We start from the raw sequence: 24,389 nt of genomic DNA on the forward strand, positions 1-24,389 counted from the left end.
AAACTTCTACATATATTTTGAGTAGATAACCGATAGTATATTCTCAGTGAAGGGTTTCACCCTGTGTGCTTCCACAATGAATAAGGATAGTTTGAGAGATGCAAGAAAAGTAAAAATTATATATCTTATACGTACAATAGGTCATAGCTACCGCAGAAAAAGTAAGATCATGCTTTGAATTAAGACGAGTAAAATTAAATATTCGCTCAAGACAAACTTATGCTGCGTCATGGAGCACAGAGGCACATTGCGTCTCTGAAAATGTGTGGTGATTTTCTAAATGATACACCTTAATCTAAATAAGAGCAATGTAGAGTCCTGGGATTTCTTTTAAAACAAAAACATTGTGACAAACTTTGACAACATGTTTAAACATGTACAAAAAAAAAACTATTTGAAATGAGATCTAAGACTCCAAAGCACAGTTCTTGATTTATAACATTTTTGATTTTATTTTTGAACAAACGATGTTTAGTAAAAATAATACCTTAGGTTAAATTTATGCAAATCATTTATATCATACAGAAGTAGAGAAGTTGAATATCTTGTAAGATAAATAGAAGATACGGTTTTAATAAAACTTTAAAGATTTGATTTAAACAGTCTTTTAATTTGATAAGATCTAATTTAAACTTTTAAGATTATGCTTTTAAACGAGTTTAATATGAATAAACCTCTGAAAAGCAGACTAGCATTGCATATGCTGGGGCATTGTGACCCCAGAGGCTCATCTGGACTGTCACTCCTCTCGTCTCTGTGAGGGTGTGAAGCTATTGTGAGTGTGAGTTATTTTATATTTATATATATAATTTTTATATATATTAATTTAGCTAAAACTAAGGTTAAATTGTTTGAATACATTTGTCATTATACATTGAGTTATATACTTTATTTGATTTTATGGAACCAACTTAGTGCAAAACAGTATGTAAAAAACAATGTAAAAATGCAGTTTTCTGTGATGGTCGTGTTTAGGTGTACGGGGTAGAATATACTGTTACAGTTCAAAAATCATTATGGCTATATTAATAACAATTATACTTTAGGTCGCCGTTAAACAAAATCATTACAGTAATCTTGTAAAAGATACGAATGTATTAAAACTATAAAGATTTAATTTAAACAATCTTTTCATTTTTAAAAGATCATATTTAAACTTTTACGATTATGCTTTGAAATAAATTTAGTACGAACAAAACTTTGGCTCTGGAAAGGCGTTAGCAGACTAACATTACATGATGCACAGAGGCTCATCTACTCTGTCATCCTATATCCTGAAGCTAACATTATTATAAAGTAAAGTATTTCTCTGAAGATGTGCTGTTCATCGGAAGGAGCTTATAAGCAGGCTATCAATGGGGCTCTCTCACTACAGATAGGCCTATGTGGGGATTTTCTCACAGATACTACTTGAGGAATTATTAAACATTTTCACACAATGTGTGAGATAACTTGTGAGAGCCGCAAATTTCAAAGTTCTTTACATGCACCCTGATAAATAAAAAAATATAGTCAAGTTTTCCCCAGAGACCATCGATATAGCATATTTGTTTTTTATGAATTCATTGAATTTAATTAAAATCATATTTTTAAAAAGGTCTATTTCAAACTTTTAATGCTTATACACTATGAAATAAATTTAGCAAAACATTCACAGTCTCATTCTGATCACTGAACACACCCCTATGACTGTCAAACGCTGGTGTAAGAGTGAGAGAAAGAGAAAAACACTCTGCGGTTCTTTTAAACTTTAAATGGTCAATATGGACATCTATGTGATATGAGCTACTTCAACCCTGGTGAAAATGTAAGTTGTTTTTTATTTTTATCTAAATCTAACATAATTGGTACAGTAAATTTGTAAAATATTTATTTTAAATGAACAGAATGCTTTTCAACTTCAGTAATTTAGTAAGATTTTAAATGAACAACATGCTTTTTCAACTTCTGTGTGAGATAAACTTTCAAGGTCCCCAGCAATGTGGAGGGAGGGGAGGAGATCCATGCTGCTTCAACATACGCGCGCGCACACACACACACACACACACACACACACACACACACACACACACACACACACACACACACACACACACACACACACACACACACACACACACACACACACACACACACACACACACACAAACACACAAACACACACACACACACACACACACACACACACACACACACACACACACACACACACACACACACACAAAGCTGGTTACGGTCCAAAAAAAAGTATAATTGGAGATAGTTTTCAGAGAGATCCGGCGCTACCGTGTGGGATTTTTCTTCCAACTCTGTAAAACATGTAAGATTATTTTATTTTATCTAAACAGGCAGATAAGTGCACACGGCGCATCCTTTACTGCTCTGAGAAAGACACACACACATAGAGGCGCGCTCCCTATGTTTTGAGGCAGAGGGAGATCATTCATACATGTTTACAACTGTTCAACAACTTTCAACTTTTTGGGGTGAGGTTTTACATAAACTGTATGTTTTATATTATTCAACTCTAATACAATTTTAATGTCTCCGTTTTTTAATCGGAAATGCTTTACTGAATACATTTATTTTTTACGTTTGTGTCAGATAAACTTTCATAGTTTTTCTTATCACTTTCACACACACCTGCTATGATAAGCTTAGGCATAGCGAGGGGATGCGCTAAAAAATAACAATCCATCGCTTTGTAACTGTAACAACAAAGTACAATACATCTCAAACAAAACTTCAAACGATTAGACAAACTGTCATCATTTTTGACAGAAGCTGTAACCACAAGGGCGGAACTAGATCAAACAATTCATCATTTTGACAGAAGCTGTAACCACAAGGGGCGGAACTAGATAAAGGTCATCATCCATCATTTTGACAGAAGCTGTAACAGGAAGGGGCGGAACTAGGTCAAAGGTAACAGGAAGGGGCGGAACTAGGTCAAAGGTAACCGGAAGGGGAGGAACCGGAAGGGGCGGGACAGGAAGGGGAGGAGCCGGAAGGGGCGGGGGAAGATCAAAGGATAGACACGCCCACCTGTCAATCAATCATTTTGACAGGTGGTGTATCCTATTACTACTACTAATGTCATTTTAAGCTGGACACAGCACAAGAGTTTATGGATCGGTAGAGATGCAAATAGCAACAGCGTTATGGAGGATGATCAGAGTGCACTTGGTCAGCTAAAGAGAAAATGGTAGCCAGACAACAGACAAGTGACCAATCCTGAGTAGCGGCATCACTACACGCATTCTACCAGCACGATTCCAGGCCGAGAGCGGTTTGTAATCGTGCCGTGCCGAACCAAGCTCAAGTGGAAATATAACGGAGCATTTGGCCCGACGGTGGAAAAGCAGATGTACACACCTCTCATATATGCTTAGATGCCTCACATTTGTTAGGTTTCAGCTAAAACACTGGTTAACGCCCACTCCTGCAGTCCCAGAGTATTTTACGACTGTGAGTGTTGGGCCTGTGATGGCTCAACCTGACAGCTAAGTTGATTGCTTTGAGATAGACAACAAACAGTCCATCTCTTTCTGAAGGCTGCTGCGTGTGTGTCGTCTTTCAGCTGTGCTGCTCTACAGCAATCCGGCTCCATGACTGATTCTGTTGTGTTGAGTGCAGGACTGGGCTACCCAGCTCCTAACTCTCTCTCAGAGCTGCAGCCAACTGCCAGGATCACTTCCTCCTTCCCAGCAGTTTAAGATTTCCAGCGGAGCAGGCTGGCTACACACAAACACGGCTCTGTTCAGCAGCTGTGGACGCTGCACAGGGGGATTCTCTGCTGAGGAAGGGGGAGCATCTGTCTGCTCAGGCCTGCCAGGACATACACAGTGTGTGTGTGTGTGTGATACTCACTTTCACACGCGTTTACAGATACACAAGCAGTTTGTCAGGCTAATTTAAAAGTTTGTGCCACTGATTTGGCAAGCAAAGACTGTGTGGTTTGACTCGTCTTTTCTTTAAACCTCACCCGGAGATTATATCAGTACAACCCTCACTCATGCACCGTAAAAAAAAGGAAAAAAAAGAAGTTTCTGCCTAAATTTAAGTACAATTAACTTTGGTGTTGAAGTCATTTCAACTTAAATTACACTAAACTGACTTAAAAATGAGTTGTATCTTGTATAACTCTTTAAAAAAAAGTTGAAAATTGCTTAACTTATTTTGATGAGTTAAAGCAACGTAAAAACATGTTGTAATAACTTATTGATCATATTTTTAGAGTGTACAAACCTTACCAAAGCACTATAAGCACTCGCATTAAAAAAAAATCTGGTCAATAAACTGATAATTTTTTATGTTATGATAAATGGCTGACATTAAAATTCTATACTTTTATGTCTAATTAAATTAAAATTTAAACACTAAAAATGTAAAACATTCATTTTAAACTCTACAAGTCAATTTAGGCATCATAACAGCAATGCACAATATGAAAAATAGATTTTCATTTAGTTAAAGCTGCAGTCCGTAACTTTTTTGCCAATTATCCAAAATACATTTTTGAGCAAGTACATAACCAGCCAGTGTTCAAAACTATCTGCTTGCCTTAGCTCGATTCAAACCGGTAAGCTTGTGATAATGTTTTTAATTCCAGTGGTACTGGTGGATTTCCGCGGGAAATTCGAGCATGTCTTTGTGTCATTACGTCACATCTGGACACATAAAGGTGTCTCGGCTAGTAGGCTTTATTGCGTGTGAGGAAGTTGGACTAGAAACACACACACGCATGAGCGAAGAGAAACACGAGCACGTTGTGTGTGTGAATGCGTTTGACATCGAGAGTGGTGGAGATTTATAGCCTTTTCTCACAGCACTTGATATAATTAAACTTATCAATTTGATGGCGGATCCAGAAAGGTTCAAACGACAATCACCAGTGACAACTGGAGATTCACCCATTGTAAAAGGCAAAACACTTCGGACTTGGGAGTGGCTAATGAAAAAAAAAAGGGAGACTGCAACCGGGCCCATGGGAAAATAAGGACTTTTGAAAGGTGGCGTGAACTCAGTGTTCTGAATTGGTTCAAAACAGATGCAGAGACAGCTTTTTTTTTGCTGGACAGGTAAGACATTTCAATAGTTCAATTATGTAACAGTAGCACACTTGTTCGCTTAATTCATACAGTTACGGAGTACTGAACTACAGGTAGCCCTAATACACATTAAATGTAGTCACGCAATGTTGATGTTGTTAACATTAACAATTTGAGAACAAAGTATAATTTGCATTGTTTGACGTGATATAAGACGTGATTAAAATAAGATTTAATCAGAGCGATTTACTGCAATGCTTTTTTTCAAAACAAAAGTGGATGTTACTTTTCCGGTGAAAATTCTTATGTTGGTCATACTTCCAAAAAGTAGAATCTGTGATTCTGAATGCCAGTATCCACACCGGCGTGGCGATTGACAGCCACACATTCTCCTCAAAACATTGGACTCATCTGCGCTGTGCCGAGGCACAACCCACGTAAAGTTGATAATTCCGCGAATAACTGCAATTGCAGGTTTCGAACAGAGATGGCGACAAAGAGGAAAAACTACGGACTGCAGCTTTAAAGATTACATTTAACAGTGTTATTAAATGATTAGAATTTTAAAGACTTGCTTTAAGTGAGATTTAGATGATGGCAAAAGTAATTTAAATATACAGCTGGATCAATTGAAACTTATAAATAAAAAATCTCTAATATTGGTCAAAAACCAATATGGTACCAATATATTGTATTCTGGTCAAAATACCATAGTTACACTAAGAAAGAAAAAACTGTAATAGTCATAACATTATTTGAAATACTACAGACTGAAGTAACAAGGTATTTTGACAGAAAAAAAGTGTCCAGGTACATTTTTGTAAGTGAAGCATGAGTGTGGTTTTCTAGACCAGGCTGCATTTGGGAACAGTGTGTGTGTGTGTGTATGCGTGTGTGTGAGAGGGTTGAAGTTACAGTAGGGCCCGCGCTCAGAGTAGATTAACACAGAAACAAAAGGCTCTTTATAAACAGAGGGGCGCTGTGTTTGGACTCGCTTTGAAGCACAGGTCATGAGTAAAGGCCCTGGGTGTGTGATGTAACCCCAGTCAGCCATTGGAAACTCATGAGCAAAGTCACTGAAGTTTAGTAGACAATGAAAGAAAGAAAAACAAAAATGCAAAAAAATATGCAAACCGATGTTGGAAAAGGACCCAAAGTGAAAACACAAACAACCTTTACAGCATATCAACTCTCCTGTGACAGACGTCATGAGAAACAAAAGAAGAGAGAGAGAGAGAGAGAGAGAGAGAGAGAGAGAGAGAGAGAGAGAGAGAGAGAGAGAGAGAGAGAGAGAGAGAGAGAGAGAGAGAGAGAGAGAGAGACAGAGAGATATATGGGAAAACCCCAATTCCGCTATGTAAATGTCGGAATTTGCATTTACGCCCACATCTGTAGTCTGAGGACCAAACATAAGTGGCAGTTGTTATATGTGGCCGCCAATGAGGGCCCAAAAAAGTATTTGGACACTTTTGGACAGACAAGAAACATTTATAAAGAAATACACAGCAACAGGAAATTGTTCAAAATCAAGTTGTAACACTTAGGGCCCTATCATACACCCGGCGCAATGCAGCGCCAAGCGCGACAAGTGTTTTTTGCTAGTTTCAGCCTGACGCAGTTATCATTTTCACATCCTGCGCCACGTTGTTTAAATAGCAAATGCATTTGCGCCCATGGTCTGAAAACGAGGTGTGTTCGGGCGCATTGTTGGCGCGTTGCTATTTTGAGGCAACTGAAATAGACAAAAAAAAAAAAGGCATTGACTTTAGACCAGGTTTCAGTTGGTCAATGGCGCAATATTTTTTTTTTGTTATTTAAAGAGCGCATAAGTAATGTGCGCCTATTGGTGGGTCCATCAAGCGCGTACACTCTGGTTATTACACACACAGGATTTCCCAGCAGCACACAAACATGCCAAATATTGAAAATAAAAGGATTACAATGTAAAAGATTAATATTGTGTACTTAAAGATATGGTGGAATCCGGCTTGTCCCGTAGATGGTCTGCTCACGCGCTTTAACCTTGCGCACGAGCAGATCCGTTTGCGCTCTGGAGAAGTGTTCAGTGTTCTTTCCACTTGCAAATACCGCCATGTAAATAGCAATCCGCCATAGCGCGAGCGCAACTGGCTTTTAAAGGGAATGGGAGATGATAAAACACACCCATTACTCATTAAGAGAATAGGCACAACCCTTTTAGACCATACGCTGGGTGCGCAGACCATTTTTTCCGTCGTTAAACTAGCAAAAGTAGATTCAGACACGGCCTAAGTGCAATTGCGCCCTGCGCTTTAGACAATAAGCTTAGATCGTTAAAATAGGGCCTTCTGTTGTCAAACATTAGTGGATTATGTTAATAGTAAATGTGATGAATCACTCCTGTGGATACTCTCCTATGGACACGTGTGGCGTCAGGAGAACTGACTTTGTACACTACTGTTTAAAATTTTAGGGTCAGTAAGATTTGTTTTTTAAAGAAATAAATGATTTCAATTTACTATTACATTACATTGATCAAAAATACCAGTAAAGAAATGTATATTGTTACAAAGATTTCTATTTCAAATAAATGCTGTTCTCCAGATTTTCTATTCATCAAGGAATCCTAAAATTTTTAATCAAAAATATTAAGCAGCACAACTGTTTTCAACATTGGAGACTGGAGTCTGATGCTGAAAATTCAGCTTTGCCATTACATTCATATATTCAAATAGAAAACAGTTGTTTTAAGTTTGTAATATTTCATAATATTTTTTTTGTATTTATTTAGATCACATAAATGCAGCCTTGGTAAGCATGAGAGGCTTCTTTAAAAAAAAAAAAGAAGAAGAAAAAAAATAATTTTTGCATGTTGCTCAAGTCTTGAAACACTTTTTGGGGCCACTGAACATTAAAAGCCTGATAGAAGGCAGTTTCGGGTCCTCACTCGAGAGCTGAGCACGGTCTGGTTAATCTGCCAGCTAAGCTTTTCTGTAACCCTATGAGCGCTCATACAGAGGGGAATACAAGTGGTGAATTCCCCTTGGACAGGCTGTTATTCGGTATTCACCTGTCTCTCTTTCAGCTGGACTGGAACACAAGGCCTGTTACTGAGAGAGTGCCAAATTTACCACAGGCTTTCTGAACATTGAACACCAGTGTTGGAAAATAGTTCAGATTTTTAGCCTGTCAGTGCGGAAGGGGATTATCATGGCAAAAATAACTTTCTTGTTAAAAAGTAACAAAGCTGGCAGGGCCACTGAGGTTTGTGGGCCAAGTGTGCGCACGTTAACATGGGCACTTGTTAAAGGTTAATGCTTTTCTTCCGCAGGTACATGGTGTTGTAAACCTTACAAATGGAAATCCCCCTGGCAACAGCACAGATGTATCCCGCAGCATATTTTCCAGCCTAAAAATGTTTCTCACGTCAAAAAATCACTGCGATTGCTTATAGGTGAACATGGTGATCTTTCTGCACACTGGGGGGATGAATTCACGTGTGTAAATTTATCTTCATAAATAGATAGATCTCGGATTGTACATGCAATTCCACACATCTCAAAACAAAGTCCAGTATCGGGTGGTCCAAATTAAAGGATGCTCATGGAGACATGACATTAAGTTTTCCGAAGGAAATGCGAGTGCCGTTTTCCCATGCGAAACTTGCCTGTATAAATGGCCCAGATCCCTCCTTCAAAGGAAGTATATATATATATTTTATTAAATATTCAAAGATTTGTTTAAATGATATAAATGCGTATTTGCTGAATGCTGACGGTAAATGAAAAAGTAGTACCGTGTTTGCCTTTCTATTATTAATAATATTAAAGCAAACGCTATAATACTTTTCCGTATACTTTCTTTAACAATTCTATCTAGTAATGTATTAGAACCATTAAACAGAGACCGTAAAGTAATGAAGAATAAGAATGGGAGTGCTGTGTGCTCAGGCGATGCCATTCTCAGCTTTGTCAAAAAAAAAAAAAAGTCTGATAGGCCGTCAAAATAAAAGTCCCACTTCTGACACATCAGCCATACAGAAAAACTGATCGCCGATGTCAATATATATATAAAAAAAAGCCAAATATTGGCCGACATATCAGCCTTGGCGATATATCGGACAACGATCTACAGTAATCAAATAGGAACCGTTTACACCGAACATGTTCTTGAGTTTAAAAATGTAAGGCACAGTGGAAAAGAATAGGTTTCTGAACCTGAACTTCTTGAACTTTTTTAATTGACATGGCATCTTAAAAATGTGGAAAAAAGAAAAAGCAGTGAGAAAGCTCAAATACGTACATCTACAGACTTTTTCCATAGAAAGATAATTAAAAAGCAGCACAAGGGAGTGCAAAAACACAGACAAGTAGAAAAGATAATAGTAATATAAACATTCACTTCCATAAATGGTCAGAACCATTTTATAAAAATAAATGTTATCACATTATAATTTTTTTGTTTAGTATTGATATTTAACATAATTAAGGTCAAATATTGTATTGAATTTGACACCTCTAAAAAGACTGAAAAGTCATAAAAACACCCTTGTTTTCAATTTATTAATTGAAATTCTCATAATTTGGCAATGCAGTTGCATTTTTTTTTCTTTTTTCTTTATCATTTAAAAAATAAATCACTAACTGGATATGTGAGGAACCGGAATTACTAAGTTCTTCATGATTCCTATCCGTAAGTCACGCTATTTGAGATATCAATCTTGTCCACAGCACATATGACGTGCCGAAGGGTTTGTTCAAAATCCTACCCTACCTATGAGCAACAGTAACAGTAATGCTGATGCTTGCCCTAGCAAGCACTACTAAACCTAGTATGACAATGTATATCCACACAAATGCCTCTGTGGATTCCTTGTAAGCTTCAAAATGAATAGTAACCTTTCGCCATCAGACACCCGGAGGGCCAGTCTATAACCATGAGAAACGTTTTTATGCAGTAAAAAAAAAAAAAAAAAAAAAAACCATCGCCAATAAAAAAAAAAGTTTCACAAACTTCATTCCAAGGATTCAGCCTCTTTCCCAAGGGTGTGAGCTGATGTAATTTCAGCACTCATTTATCTTAAATGAGGAACTTTTCAGGTCTGGCTTCTGATCACAGCTTAGCATGCGTGTCTGATCAGGTTTCTTTATTGTTGTAATTATGATGCGGCGTGGCAGAAGGCTCATGTAGAACTTGTCTCGATTTCCCCTCCTTGACTTTCTCAGAGCGCATGACAAAGCATGAAACATTACCTACAGCACTGGATCTAGCAGCTTCAACACGTGTGCCGTGCAGTCCATAGAAGTACAAAACCGCTATTTTACAGAACGGTCTCACACTTCACTGATCCTGTATCGGCTATAAATCTGTTACAGCTGGTGTATACAGATTCACACAGAGCGCATTCATGTGTGTGTGTGTGTGTGTGTGTGGCTGCATATTTCTCTGCTCCCCACAGGAGGCAGGGAGAGCAGCAAAGGGCTTCATTCCGTGTTGTTGTTTGGTCACTAGGTGTGAGCTCAGCTCCCTGGCAACTGACACCGTAGTATGGATCCAAGATCTGGTTATTTTGGCGTGATGGTCGAGGGAGAAAGAGCAAGCTTTGCAAATGTTGTCCAAATTCCACACTCGCCTCCAACTCACCAAGCTCCCTTTCGCACTCATTGTGAGACAGGCACACTGCTGACAAAAAGAGCTGGGTGGAGGTCTAGGATCTCCAGAGGAAACTCTCTCACACACACACACACAGTACACTCAGGCTTAGATGAGAGAGGGTAAGATAAGACCCCAGAGAACCAGGGCGTTTAATCTTTAATGCTTTTTCTAATGGATGGGTTTGGGTTTGAGTGATATAAATGAAAACATGCCTCTGACATCACTTCCTTTTTAATATATGCCTCCTCATGATAGCAGACATATGTACATTAAAACTCAAATCAATAAATCATTTTTTGAAATGCCAGCAACAATTAATTAAGGATTTTTATTTTTTTGTAGTGCAAAAATGTTGTTAATAATCAGATATGGACTGGCTCTGATGTGTTTCTGGAAGAAAAATAGGCTGGAAAAACAGGCAGCTTCAGGAAAGAATGCTTCAAGCTCAAGCTTCAGGCCTTCACCAGAAATATGCCACAGTTTCCTCTCATCTCTCAACAAACCAGGGAGAGGCTTCCTCCTTTTCTCTCTCTCTCTCTAGACTATCTTTTTTATCCATAATAACTTTAACATTACGCTTCTCTTATTTTGTAGAGTTACGTCTTTCAGGCAGTGAAAAACTAACATCTGTGTTTGGACTTGTGGAAAAACAACAATAAAATCCTACAGTAATAGATGTTAATAGCTGCTCACAAACACAGGCAAGAGTGTGCATGTGAGAACGCATCTGTGTGTCCTACGCACTCACCGCACCGAGGTAAAAGAGTGACGGTTTGTTTTGAGAGGTGTTTATTTTGCACATTTTAGTTTGGTGCGATTATGGCATTATTCTACTGGAAACCTATGAATAAAGATTAATACAGGCTGATTGATTGTAATATTTGTTTATTTGTGTTTATTTGACCAGGATTGTGCTAAATATATTTAGCCTTAAAGGGATACTCCACCCAAAAAATGAAGATTCTGTCATCATTTACTCACCCTCAAGTTGTTGCAAACCTGTATGAGTTTCTGTCTTCTGCTGAACACAAAGCACAATATTTTGAAGAACGATTGGAACTTTGGCACCATTGACTTCCATAGTATTTTTTTTTTTCTACTATGGAAGTCAATACTGCCAAACAACTGTTTGGTTCCAATCGTTCTTCAAAATATCTTCGTTTGTGTTCGGCAGAGGAAAGAAACTCATACAGGTTTGCAACAACTTGAGGGTGAGTAAATGATGACAGAATTTTCATTTTTGGGTAGAGTATCCCTTTAAAGGGTTAGTTCACCCAAAAATGAAAATTCTGTCAGTAATTACTCACCCTCATGTTGTTCCAACCCCGCAAGACTTTCGTTCATCTTCGGAACACAAATGAAGATATTTTTGATTAAATCTGAGAGCTGTCTCACTCCTCCATAGGCTTCTAAGGGATTGAAACTTGCCGGCCCAGAAAAGTTATTAAAGACATCGTTAAAATAGTCCAAGTGACTGCAGTGGCTCAACCTTAAGTTTATCAAGTGACACAACACAGAAGCGCTCTGCAGTTCCACTACGTGAACTGACTCGAGGCCCACAGAGGAGGAAATGAATAGTTGAATAAAGTCGTTATTTTTGTTTGTTTTTTGCGCACAAAAAGTATTCTCGTCGCTTGATAAACTTAAGGTTGAGCCACTGTAGTCACTTGGACTATTTCAACGATGTCTTTAATAACTTTTCTGGGCCGGCAAGTTTCAATCCCTTAGAAGCCTATGGAGGAGTGAGACAGCTCTCAGATTTAATCAAAAATATCTTCATTTGTGTTCCGAAGATGAACGAAAGTCTTGCGGGGTTGGAACAACATGAGGGTGAGTAATTACTGACATAATTTTCATTTTTGGGTGAACTACCCCTTTAAAGGGATAGTTCACACCAAAATGCTAATTTTGTTATCATTTACTCACCCTCATGTTGATACAAACCTGCATGACTTGTTTATTCTGTGGAACATAAAAGATGATAATTTGAATAATTGTTTTGGTCCATACACTGAAAGTCCACACTGGCCAACAACATCAGCCCCCTACTGACTTTCATTGTAGGGACCAAAACACATCATCTTTTGTGTTTCAGAAGAAAGAAAAATCAAACAGGTTTGGAACAAAATGAGGGTACGTAAATATGAAAATGTTGATTTTTGAACAAATTCTTAAGGAATCAGTAAGTGCACTACAGACCCACACTGGTTATATCTGTGAAATAATAGCTACTCTTTGAACATACATACACTACCATTCAAAAGTTTGGGGTTGGTAAGACTTTTAAATGTTTTAGAAAGAGGTCTCTTATGGTCATCAAGACTGCATTTATTTGATCACAAATACAGTGAAAAATGTAATACTGTGAAATATTATTACAATTGAATTTAAAATGGCTGTTTTATATTTTACTATATTTTAAAATGTAATTTATTCCTGAGATAAAGCAGAATTTTCAGTATCATAACTCTGATTTCTGATGGATCATGTGACACTGAAGACTGTGTTAATATGCTGATCTGATGCTCAAGAAACATTTCTTTTAATATTTTTTGAGGAAACTGCTATACATTTTTTGCATGTTTCTTTAATGAATAGAAAGTTAAAAAGAACAGCATATATTTGAAAAAAATCTTTTGTATCATTATCAATTTCTTCAGTCACTTTTGATCAATTTAATGCATCCTTGCTGAATAAAAGTTAAAGGGATAGTTCACTTTGAAATACATTTTTGGTATGTTTTAGCTTACCTCAAGGGCATCCAAGATGTAGGTGTCTTTGTTTCCGCAGTAGTTTCAATTTTGTTATTTTTAGGTCAAACCGTTTTTGTCTGTCAGTCATATAATGCAGGTCTATGGTCACCACCTCAAAGAGCATGCACAGAGAAGTCCAAATTAAACATGATTTAATGACTCGTAAATGTAAGTACACATTGATGGCCTAAGACACGAAACGAGCGGTTTGTGTGAGAAAACGAACAGTATTTATATCGTTTTTACCTCTTGTAACCACAGCCACGTCCAAGTGATCTGAGGGCGCGGGCGCTTCGGTCTGCGATAGCGCCGGAAGTGATCTCTCGCGCGTGTACGTCACTCATTGTTTACACAGAGATTTCGGAAGTGTTACCTTTCACTGTTGAGATCTAAACATATTTATACAGGAAATCGCAATGGGAGATGATTTCGATATATCAACAGACAACGTTGAATTTTTTTCACAACCATATTTAGATCACTTCCGGCGCTTTCCGGCACTTGCGCAGACCGAAGCGCCCGCGCCCTCAGATCACTTGGACGTGGCTGTGGTTACAAGAGGTAAAAACGATATAAATACGGTTCGTTTTCTCACACAAACCGCTCGTTTCGTGTCTTAGGCCATCAATGTGTACTTACATTTACGAGTCATTAAATCATGTTTAATTTGGACTTCTCTGTGCATGCTCTTTGAGGTGGTGACCATAGACCTGCATTATATGACTGACAGACAAGAACGGTTTGACCTAAAAATATCAAAATTGAAACTACTGCGGAATAGGGCTGCAACTAACGACTATTTTAATAGTCGACTAGTCACCGACTATTGAAACGATTAGTCGACTAATCGAATAATTATTAAATTTTTCCAAAATTTAGCATGAGATTGCTTTAATTCTGTGGAAAATGATAGTAAACACAAGAAAGAAGGGGGTACTTCAATGAAAAATGCATATTTTATTGAACTTTGCTGCTGATAGGCCGATTCATACTAAAAGTAAATAAAAATGCCCTGTCTAAAACCAATTAGGCACAGTGCTCGGTCAGTATAGGCATAAATACATAAATAAAGAAACTCTATCATTTTTATAAAGGACAGGCACATTTGTTTTATAAGAAAAAATAAATTAAAATCAAGTAAACATTTTCTTCCTGTAAACCAGGGGCAGGCACATTAGCAGCAATAAAACAGTTTTTTACCGAAAATACGCTTATAAAATGTACAATGTACATCCAAAACAAAACGTATTGGCTTCCATGTTATTTAAATCTTACCGAGGCGAGTCAAACTCCGTTTCATTCAACTGTCCGACGTGCTTTCTCTTTAAATGTTCGTGCATCACCGAGGTGCTGCCGTGATACGCAAGGACTGCTTTGCAAACCATGCAGGTAATCTTTTTATTCGCCGTATCCAGGCTAAAATGCTCCCAAACTTTAGATGTTTTGGTACGCGCAGCTGCTGCGTTGGACGCCGCCATTTCTGTATGTTATCGCTCAGCAGAGAAGCTAATGCGCATGTGCGACTCTCGGCAGAGATTGTAATGAAGAGAGATGCCTCGGTCGGAAAAATCATGTCTGGCGACAACTTCGACAATGAAATTCATTGTCGACTATTTCTATTATCGATTTTTGTCGACAACGTCGACGAATCATTGCAGCCCTACTGCGGAAACAAAGACACCTACATCTTGGATGCCCTTGAGGTAAGCTAAAACATATAAAAAATTTATTTCAAAGTGAACTATCCCTTTAATTTCCTTAAAAAAAAAAAAAAAGAACCCTGCGGTATGAATAATTTAAATTGTCTCCTGCTATTTAGGTCGGTGATTCATGGCCAACTGAAGTGGGCAAGTGAACTAGGCTGCATGCTGATACTCAACTTCTAGCTACACGAGACTCAGGTCAACTGTGTCTCACGGGTGCAGAGCGCATACAAGACATGTCTGTGGTGGTTTCATGGGTTTGTTTTTGCACAAAGCAAGTGTTTCTCAGGTGATTCATGCTGGTGGTTAGCAAAACACGCGTTTATGCAAGTAGGTATTTGGTGTTGGAAAGGTTGGAGCGGAAAGTTTTCATGTAGAAGTGAATGGCTGATTGATAGGAGGTGTGTATGCGTGAGATGTTGGGTAATGCACTACTTGTTATTACACAGTGTAATAACAAAGGGTACAAGTGGGGCAGCTCACCTGGGTGGATTTGTCCCTCATGCAAGGGGCGCAAGGGGCGTGGATGACGTCCCGGGGCCAGTGTCCGGACAGGTAAGGGGCTGTGAGCGCGTCCAAAGAGGAGGTGCGACGAATGCTACCGTTATTGCTGGTGGTACACCAAGACCCTGCCACAGGAAGTCTATGCTTGTCTGCAAGACAGCCAGAAAACGCAGAGGAGATAAAGAGGGGAAGGAAGGATGGGGAGGGGGAGACAGGGTTCGATTGAAAGATGGATGAATGAGACATGTGAGGAAGAATAAAACAGATGGGAGGGAAACAGAAGAAGAACATAAGTTAGAGGCTGCATGTTATGAACACAATACATCACAGTAAGTGCTTAGAGAGCAGCCGTGTGTGTGAGCTTACACCAGCTTGAGTGTAAACGTCCGCTGGGCTGATGGTGATGAATATTAAAACCCAGCAGATTGAGACAGAATTAGTCTGGTGTCCAGTAGCTCTTTTAATGAAACTAAAGCTGATTAACTGCACGACTGGCGTGGAGGAAGCGGCCCGCGTGTCTTGACCTACATTTGGTCCGTCTCCACGAGTAATTGCCCCCTTCACTATTGTCCCTGCTCTCTTTTTCTCGTCTGTTCTTTCCAGCACACAATCGATGGCCTTCTCTCCTTCTCTTGTCAGTCTTAGTCTTTTAAAGACTATTCTTTCATGTAAACTCACACTATTGAATACACAGCGCAGACGTACAGTAAAAGAGTGCGGCCTGCTGTTTTGTGCTGCTTTGAAGAGATGACACTTGCGAGTGATTTTACACAGGAAGTTCAGCGTATGAGCCTTTCAGAAAGGATTTTAAGAAAGTCCCAATTTCTTTTGCCACATAGGTGACATCAGTATTTCTCTGACTCTCTGTGCGTGTATGTGTGTGTGTGTGTGTGTTGTATCCAGGGAAGCAAATCAGAGGGGAACCATTAACTTTGTTTGCTTCCAATAGTCCAATGGGAAAGTGAACACACACTTCAGCAACAAAACAACTACTACTCTTTACTGTTGTTGGGTGGATCTTCTGCTTTTTTAAGATAAAACTACAGAAAACTTACAAAAAGCAGAACAGGAATCTTGCATTACATTTTAAAATACAGAGCTTGCTTGACTTTCTGCGAGTTGTACACATTGAAGAACGTGAGAGAGGATCTAAAGAGGAGGAACCTGTAAGGAATTTTGGGGGAAGTCATGCGAGAAAGAGAGAGGAATTGGCTAGTTAGCTCAAGTTGCAGTCTCCACATGGTATGTTTTTGCTCTCTAGAAACTGACGTGCATGTGCAAGGCCCTGAAATATCTTCACAACTCTATGCAATGTGAATGGAAAGGCTTCTAGCTAATCTAAATTCAGACTAACAGGTTAATGAATTCTGAAATGCAAATCTGTTTCAGGACGCAGATCATAATGCAATACAAGAATACGTTGCATTCTAAGTTTTGCCACAGCGGGTGGGCTAGTGAGCATTAGCATACAGCAAATTAATTTAGCTTTCTAAAGTAGGTTTTCTTTGTAAAAGATACAGTTTGAAAATAATCTTAATTAGTTTGCTAAACTTGACAGTTACCTGAAAAATAATAGCAATAAATGCCGATATTTACAGTTGATACCAATTATTTTTATGCTTCAGTAGGCTAAATCAGCAATACTGTGAAATATTATTACAATTTAAAATAACTATTTTCCATTTAAATAGATTTAAAAAATGAAATATTCCCGTGATGGCATTGGCAATGCTAAATTGTATTTTCTTCAGTGTTACATGATCCTTCAAAAATACATATTTTTGCTCAAGAAACATTTCCTATTATTATCAATGTTGAAAACAGTTGTGCTGCTATTTTTGTGGAAACTGTGATTCATTTTTTTTCCAGGATTCTTTGATGAATAGAAAGTTCAAAAGAACATAATTTACTGGAAATAGAAATCTTTTGGAACGTTATATACGTCTTTATCAGAATATTTATAACAGATTAGGTTTACTGGCTTAGACATAAAACCCCTATGAGTACTGAGGTTTCACAGAAACAGGAATACACAGAAAATATGTACAACAGGAACAGGACCACACGCCTGCAACGTAGTGGCTAAACATTCACATCTGTGTTTGCGTTCTTGCATAGTGTTTGTTTCTGGCCTAACTGTGCACGGTTCTAGACTGAAATGACTAACAAATCTTTATGCATGCGTGTGTGTGAACTACATAATTACATACACATGCAAACAAGCAAGATGCACAGAGGACAGACTATCACACGGGGATGTTATCTCATCTCTGATTGGCTCATATAAGAGATGCTATGATGCACTACTGAGCAGGGAATTCTCTTATCGTCTCTTGTCTATGCACAGTAGGTTATTGTGTTGCGTCTACCCTGCATCTCACTCAGCAGACTTTGCACACACACTGATAACGCACACACAGCGGCCCATGAGCCGCGTCCTTGGGAAAGCTGTGCTCTTGACTTTTGTCTCCTCAAACTAGTGAATGTGACTAGACTAAAACAATAATAACGTGTCAGCAATTCATCAAAAGTACCATGAATATACGCCTCCAGTTCAGTCAGTACAGATACAGATAATTATCTTGTTCTCACAAACATCTCAACCCACAGGATTAGGATAAAAACACACCCTTGACGTTTAACACTTCATCTTCTAACAAACAAACAAACAAACTTTCTAAATTATATAAACATTTACCTACATTTGATTTATTTGAATGAACAAACAGCTACTAAATCACATAAAAACAGTACAGACAAATTTAAATTAAATCATTTATTAGTCTATAGTGCTTCCATCAGTAAATTATTAAATTAAATTTAAAGCAGCAACCTAGTAACTTAATTGTCATTTAAAACTGAACTACACTCTTACAGTGATGATACACTGTAAGATACACTCTTACAGTGATAATACACTTTTTGAGCAATGTTGCCGTCAAAGGGCAACCAGATGAGACACAGGGCCCACGACCGATGTAAATTATCCAGATAGAAATTTGTTGCCCATTCTCAATGGGAAAGTTCCCAAGCAACAATAGCTCTGCAACATTGCTCAAAAAGTTGCAATGTGTATCATCACCTTTAGGGTGTGTTCACACTTCACATTTGTAGTTCAGTTCTCCGTTCTTCTGGTCCAGACGAAAAAAAGAAAACGATACATTTAGACTAGTCCTGGTTTGCTTGGTGTTCACTGCCATCGCACCTAAAGATACAAAACAAAAAACACTGCTTTTTGATGTATATTTTGCGACAGAACAAATGAACAACTGAAACAATGCTGTGCGCTGGCCTAAATGCACTCTTTGTTAAAAATGTAAAAAAAAACAAGATCGAAAGCACGTCTCCGCTTCCTTCCACTGTAGAAAAATTAAGCCAAAATATCCCACTAAGGGTTGTTGCCGAAGTCTGTCCAGTAGTGATCCTGAGGTCCCGCCCATACTCCCCCACAAACTAAATCGCAAGCACAGCTGTCAATCATAAGACCTATACTGCAGCCAGCCACCAGGGGGCGCTTGAAATGTTTAGGCTTCACTTTTCAGGATTTGTACAGCACACTTGAGGCCCTGTCCCAAATGGCGCACTTCATGCGGACTTTCGGTCTCGTGGACTTAAATTGCGCGTGCTCGCCGAGTCTACGAGTCCGTAGGCCGCCCCATTTAGCATTTTAACGCTCTGAAGTGTGCTCAGCAGCGCCCCCTTTGTACCCTTGAAGCGGTCTTCCGCGAAGCCCGCATAGATGCAGGCTCCACGCACTTTAACTACCCAGGAATCCTTGCGAAAGGCCAATCAGACAACGGATGGGAGGAGATGTCGCTCACGGACAATTGTTAACATGGCTGAGAATTAAAATATTTAAGTGTAATTATCATTACGGTTTTTATGACAAGTTTATACAAACATTACGACCAGTGGTTGATATCTCAAACATAGGCTAATAATAGCGAGCTGAATAATACGATCGCATTATGATTCATTAAATAAATAGAACAGAATGTCAGGGCTTTACTGAGTCATATGTAAACACAACAACAATAGGCAGCATATGTCCCCGAACCTGTAGCTCCTGTCCATAACAACAATCAGACCGTCTTCCTGTTTCCGGCGTGACGATCGAGTCTGTCCCAAAAATACCTCTCAATGCGCCCTCGCGGACTCGCGCTAAGGGCCCTATTAGGTCTGCACTACATGACGTCACCGAAGTGTGGACTCTGAGGAAGTCCACAAGTCCGGAGTGTGCCATTTGGGACAGGGCCTTGGTGCGTGCATATGGTAATTTTTTACAAACTTTACACATTTTTACGATTGTAATGAACGGTCTTATAAAATGTGAAAAAAGTCAAACTAGCAGCAGGAATTCCTCCGATAAACATTCAAACTGCTGCAAGGAGACAGCATTTCCGACAGCTGTAATGGGAAACGAAGCTCCTGTGATGTCTTTTTTAGGGTCGCATCTTGTGACATCACATCCTGTTTTGTGCTTCTTTTAGATGTCTTTGGTCCATGTTGTAATCATATATCAGTCGAACTGCACCAGAGTTTATTGCACACCTGGGTTCAGCTGGCAGTGTTCACACTTATTCAAATAAACTGCAATAACAGAGCAATTGCACCAGAGTTTGTTTTAATCGAGCCAAACCTACCAAGTGTGAACCGTTCTTAATCTAAAAAAAGGGCTGTTTAAATGCTACAAACATGTAGTAGAATACAGTCTCTTGTAATCGCACATCCCATATCAAATAGGCCTGACACTTTTGAGAAAAATCGAATTCAAACAGATATCAAATATCAAGCAATGTATTCGAATATATTCAAATATCTACGAGCCGAGCCTATTATTCGCTTGATTTGGTCATGGGCCTACGCTACAAAACGTTTAGAGCTCCCGCTCCTGAATGAGATGGCAAACAATAAAATAAAAAACAAACGGTCTAATCATAGACTGTAAAAAATGCGCTACACATGGCACTTTAAAAACCGGATAGTTTATTTATAGTTCGATTACGGATATTTCACGTCATGTTTGAATATCGAATAAAAAGTGACAGCCCTAATATCAAAGCCTGTATGGACCAGTGAAGAGATACTTCAAAAGACTCATTGTAGCTCTAAACCTGTAGCGCAGGCCTGCAGCTGAAATAAAAGGGTGTAATAGTGACCTGACTCCTAATAGTGTTCTTTGTGAGGGCCGATGGATCGGCCTGGTCTCGTCCCAGCCTCTCTGTAAAGACTGGGAGTGTGCCCCGTTAAACCCCCAGCCAAGAGCAAAAGAACCATGTCTGTATGGAGATCTTAAAAAGCACGAGCAAAGCTATTGAGAAACACATTGGCATATGCAAAATTAGTTGCAACGATGCGGCGCTTATGCGCAGTGGTGCCGTTTAATCCTGAGAACAATGAACTGAAATGTTGAGGAATACATTAAAAGAAAAACACTTTCACACCTGGATACTGTAGAAAGAACAAGCAGGGATGGTGTGAAGTGAAGTTCACACCGTCAGTGAAGTCAATTATGCCTCGTTTCCACTGAGTGGTACGGTACGGTACAGTTCGGTTCGGTACGCAATTATTTGCGTTTCCACTGTCAAAAGTTGTAAATGGTACCAAAAAGTCGAACCGTACCGTACCACTTTTTGGGTACCCTTTTTTGGGTACCTAGCACAGTGGTACGGTACTAAAAGGTGGAGCTACACTCACTGCAGAACGGTGATTGGTTGACAGAGTATCGTCACTTGCGCGTGCTACAAGGGCATTAGAAGCATACAGTTGAAATATAATACTACTGTTATTGTGTCACGAAATGTAGTTTTAAGAGTTTTTCAGGCGAGAAAGTAGTTTTTTAAAGCTCAAATCTGTGGTTTATTTAAAGATTTATGATAATTTGAAGATCCATTCCAAGCAATCACCGGACGCTCGGCGCTCGTGCACCCCGCCTGGAGCAGCCTTTCCCCGGCTAGTCATTCTGATGTTTGCCGCTGACTCTGACGTCTCTGTAGTGGTTAAACATGAGATATAATTCGTCTTGTACAGACCTAACAGGCGATCTTTGGTCTCGTGAATCTATAATTCGTTCCCTGGCCAATAGTTTTGGCAGAAGGCTAAGTGAAGTTTTAATATATTTGAGCGCTGGATTTGTATATTTGACTGAATTGTTTGCTATATGTTATTAAAGCTTTACTATATATCGTTTTGTACCTTTTACTTATACTTTTATAATGGCTATTATTGATAAAACTGAAATTCAACAAAAATAGATTTTGTCATTTATTTTATTTTATTACAAGATCATCTGTAATCATTCTCCTGAGTCGGACTTTGCGTGGCTACTTGGTATTGAGAAACGCCTAATGCCAGCGCTTGTTTCTTGTGACAAACATGCCGAGAAGCAAGAACAAGATCTGCTGTCTGTCATCCATTGTTGTTTACTATGTCGCTTTCTTCGCGCGAAAATGACGTCAATCGCTTCTTTCCGGCAAACACCACGCCTATCAAGTAAGGGTACTGTTGTCAGTGGAAACGCTAGCCGGATCATGCTGTACCGACCCGACCCGTACTGTACCGTACCGTACCGTATGCCTCAGTGGAAACGAGCCATTAGGTTCTAGTTTGTTCTTCTATGTTTTTAGTTGTTTGGAGAAGTTCCTCTTACACTGTCACTAGTCATACACATGAAGACGGATGTCTTTCGCCATTTGGTCTTGACTCACATTGCTTTTTTGAAACATCCTGTTTAATTAAATGTCCATTACCCACATTTGTATATTTATAAAGTGTGCATTTACAAAATGTGCAATATAAAAATGGCATATTTTGCAATCATCCTGCAATCATTAAAGGGATAGCATGAAGCTAGAATAAAACAGATTTTTTTTTTTTTGGTCTGGTCTTTTGATATATTAGGCCTACATGTTCAGATATTCATACAACAAAATATTTTGGGGGCCATGAATCTTTTGTGAAAATTACCAAAAATGCTGGCGTAGGCTGGCAAAGTTATATATATATATTTTTTTTTTAAAATGCTGGCGGGGAAAGAGTTAAGGGAACCTGAGATATATCTGTCTCTCCCTCCATGTCTATTCACCCAAAACTCTGTTCATTAGAACATCGTACAATAAATCCATATGATTAGAGCGGTTTAGTCAAAGTCTTCTGAAGAGACACATTTTTATATGAAGACTTTATATGATTTAATTTAACGGATTTAATTCAGGCTTTTATTCACATATAAGCGTTGATCAAGGCACATGCATGGAGCACATCAAAAACGGTAAAGGAAGCTTTAAAAGAAATTGCTTGATGCGCAAAAAACAATATCATTGGTTCTTGTGGTAGCAGACACATGAGAATGAACCTCAAAGGTTTTTACGGAAGCTCAAATGTGCATGCGTGATGCATGAGAACAAACGTTATTGGTTGCGTGTCAAGCTCTTTTGCTATGTCTTTATGAACTTTTTGAAGCAAGTTTTGGTGGAATGGCCTTGCCATGAAGGGACAGAAACTGGTGCCGGGAACAATCGCTCTCGGGCTCGGACCGAAGCAAACGAGCCCAGTGTGAAAGCATTCTTAGTCTGATTAATTGGACGGGTCGTTCAGTCAAACCTGACTAGGCCCTAGTTTTGCGCATGACAACATGATCCCTCTGACTATGATGCAGCCACACCGTGTTTGTTTGTTGGCCAGAAGAGAACTGGTCCCCTGACTGAGCCAAGGTTTCTTTCTCCATTCTGTCCCCGATGGAGTTCGGGTTCCTCGCCGCTGTCGCCTCTGGCTTGCTTAGTTGGGGACACTTAATATTCAACAATATTATTGATCTGACTGTACTGATGAGAACTGAACTGAGCTGGACGATGACGTCCTTTTTTTGCAAAACTGCTTTACAGATAAAATGAACTAATTTAATAATTGATTATCTTTACAATGGAACCGAATCAACACACTGAACATTTTCCTGTTATAATCACTGTAAAGCTGCTTTGAAACAATCTGTATTGTATAAAGCGCTATATAAATAAAGGTGACTTGACTTTTCCCAATTTTCTCCATCCTGTTCGGTTCCTCTCGTGTGCTACGGCTTTTCATGTGATCTTAGGCAAGTCTGGTGATCTGGAAAATTACTGGACATACCAGAGCGGACTGTTTTTAGTGGGATACAGTGAAAAGGGGAGGCATGGCTCAGGAGACTAAAAACAGTAATCACAAGGGCATTCCAACAGGCATATGAATCGCTGACCCGAAGTGAAATGTGGACCCAAGATCAAGTTTCCTCTTGTTCAGACAGATCATGTCATTATTGGACTAAAAAAAAACAACACTGACACAGAAACATAACTAAGACATACATATGAACTCAGAGTCTGTTTGAGGAGGCTCCAAGAGAATCATGGGTAATTTACTAAAACAATGAAGCCTGGGTCTGGGCCAAAATACAAAGGATGACACTCCCAACCCAACAACCACAACTGTACCTTTCTCTCTTTGTGTCTTTAAGGCAGATAATCTCTTCTCAACCAGCAGTTACTTCTGTATATAATGCTGGTGTCAAAAATGGCAGCAGATATGGTGTGATAACTGAATTCAAGTTAAGTAAAAAGCTGAAAATTGTATGCGTATGCATCTCCTTTTTGAGGAAATTCCATTTTCTGAAAAAATTGTGGTACCGGTCACAATGCCAGTTAAAACAGTTACAGTAACCGAGACACAGAGCAACACTCGCTGGCAAACCAATCACAAAACATACTTTT

General features: G+C 38.9%; 1 protein-coding gene across 1 annotated transcript in view; it reads right to left on the reverse strand.

Moving 5' to 3' along the window:
- Nucleotides 1-24,389, reverse strand: part of fam117bb (family with sequence similarity 117 member Bb) — a 59,351-nt gene that overhangs the window by 31,048 nt on the left and 3,914 nt on the right. Inside the window, exon 2 of the mRNA XM_056251715.1 lies at nucleotides 15,625-15,794. Within this exon, the coding sequence (XP_056107690.1) occupies nucleotides 15,625-15,794 (170 nt within the window). The remainder of the gene's footprint in view (nucleotides 1-15,624; nucleotides 15,795-24,389) is intronic.

The sequence above is a fragment of the Rhinichthys klamathensis genome, unplaced genomic scaffold (assembly GCF_029890125.1).
Source record: "Rhinichthys klamathensis goyatoka isolate OS25496 unplaced genomic scaffold, OSU_Roscu_1.1 h1tg000088l_1, whole genome shotgun sequence".
In the NCBI taxonomy this organism is placed as follows: Eukaryota; Metazoa; Chordata; class Actinopteri; order Cypriniformes; family Leuciscidae; genus Rhinichthys; species Rhinichthys klamathensis.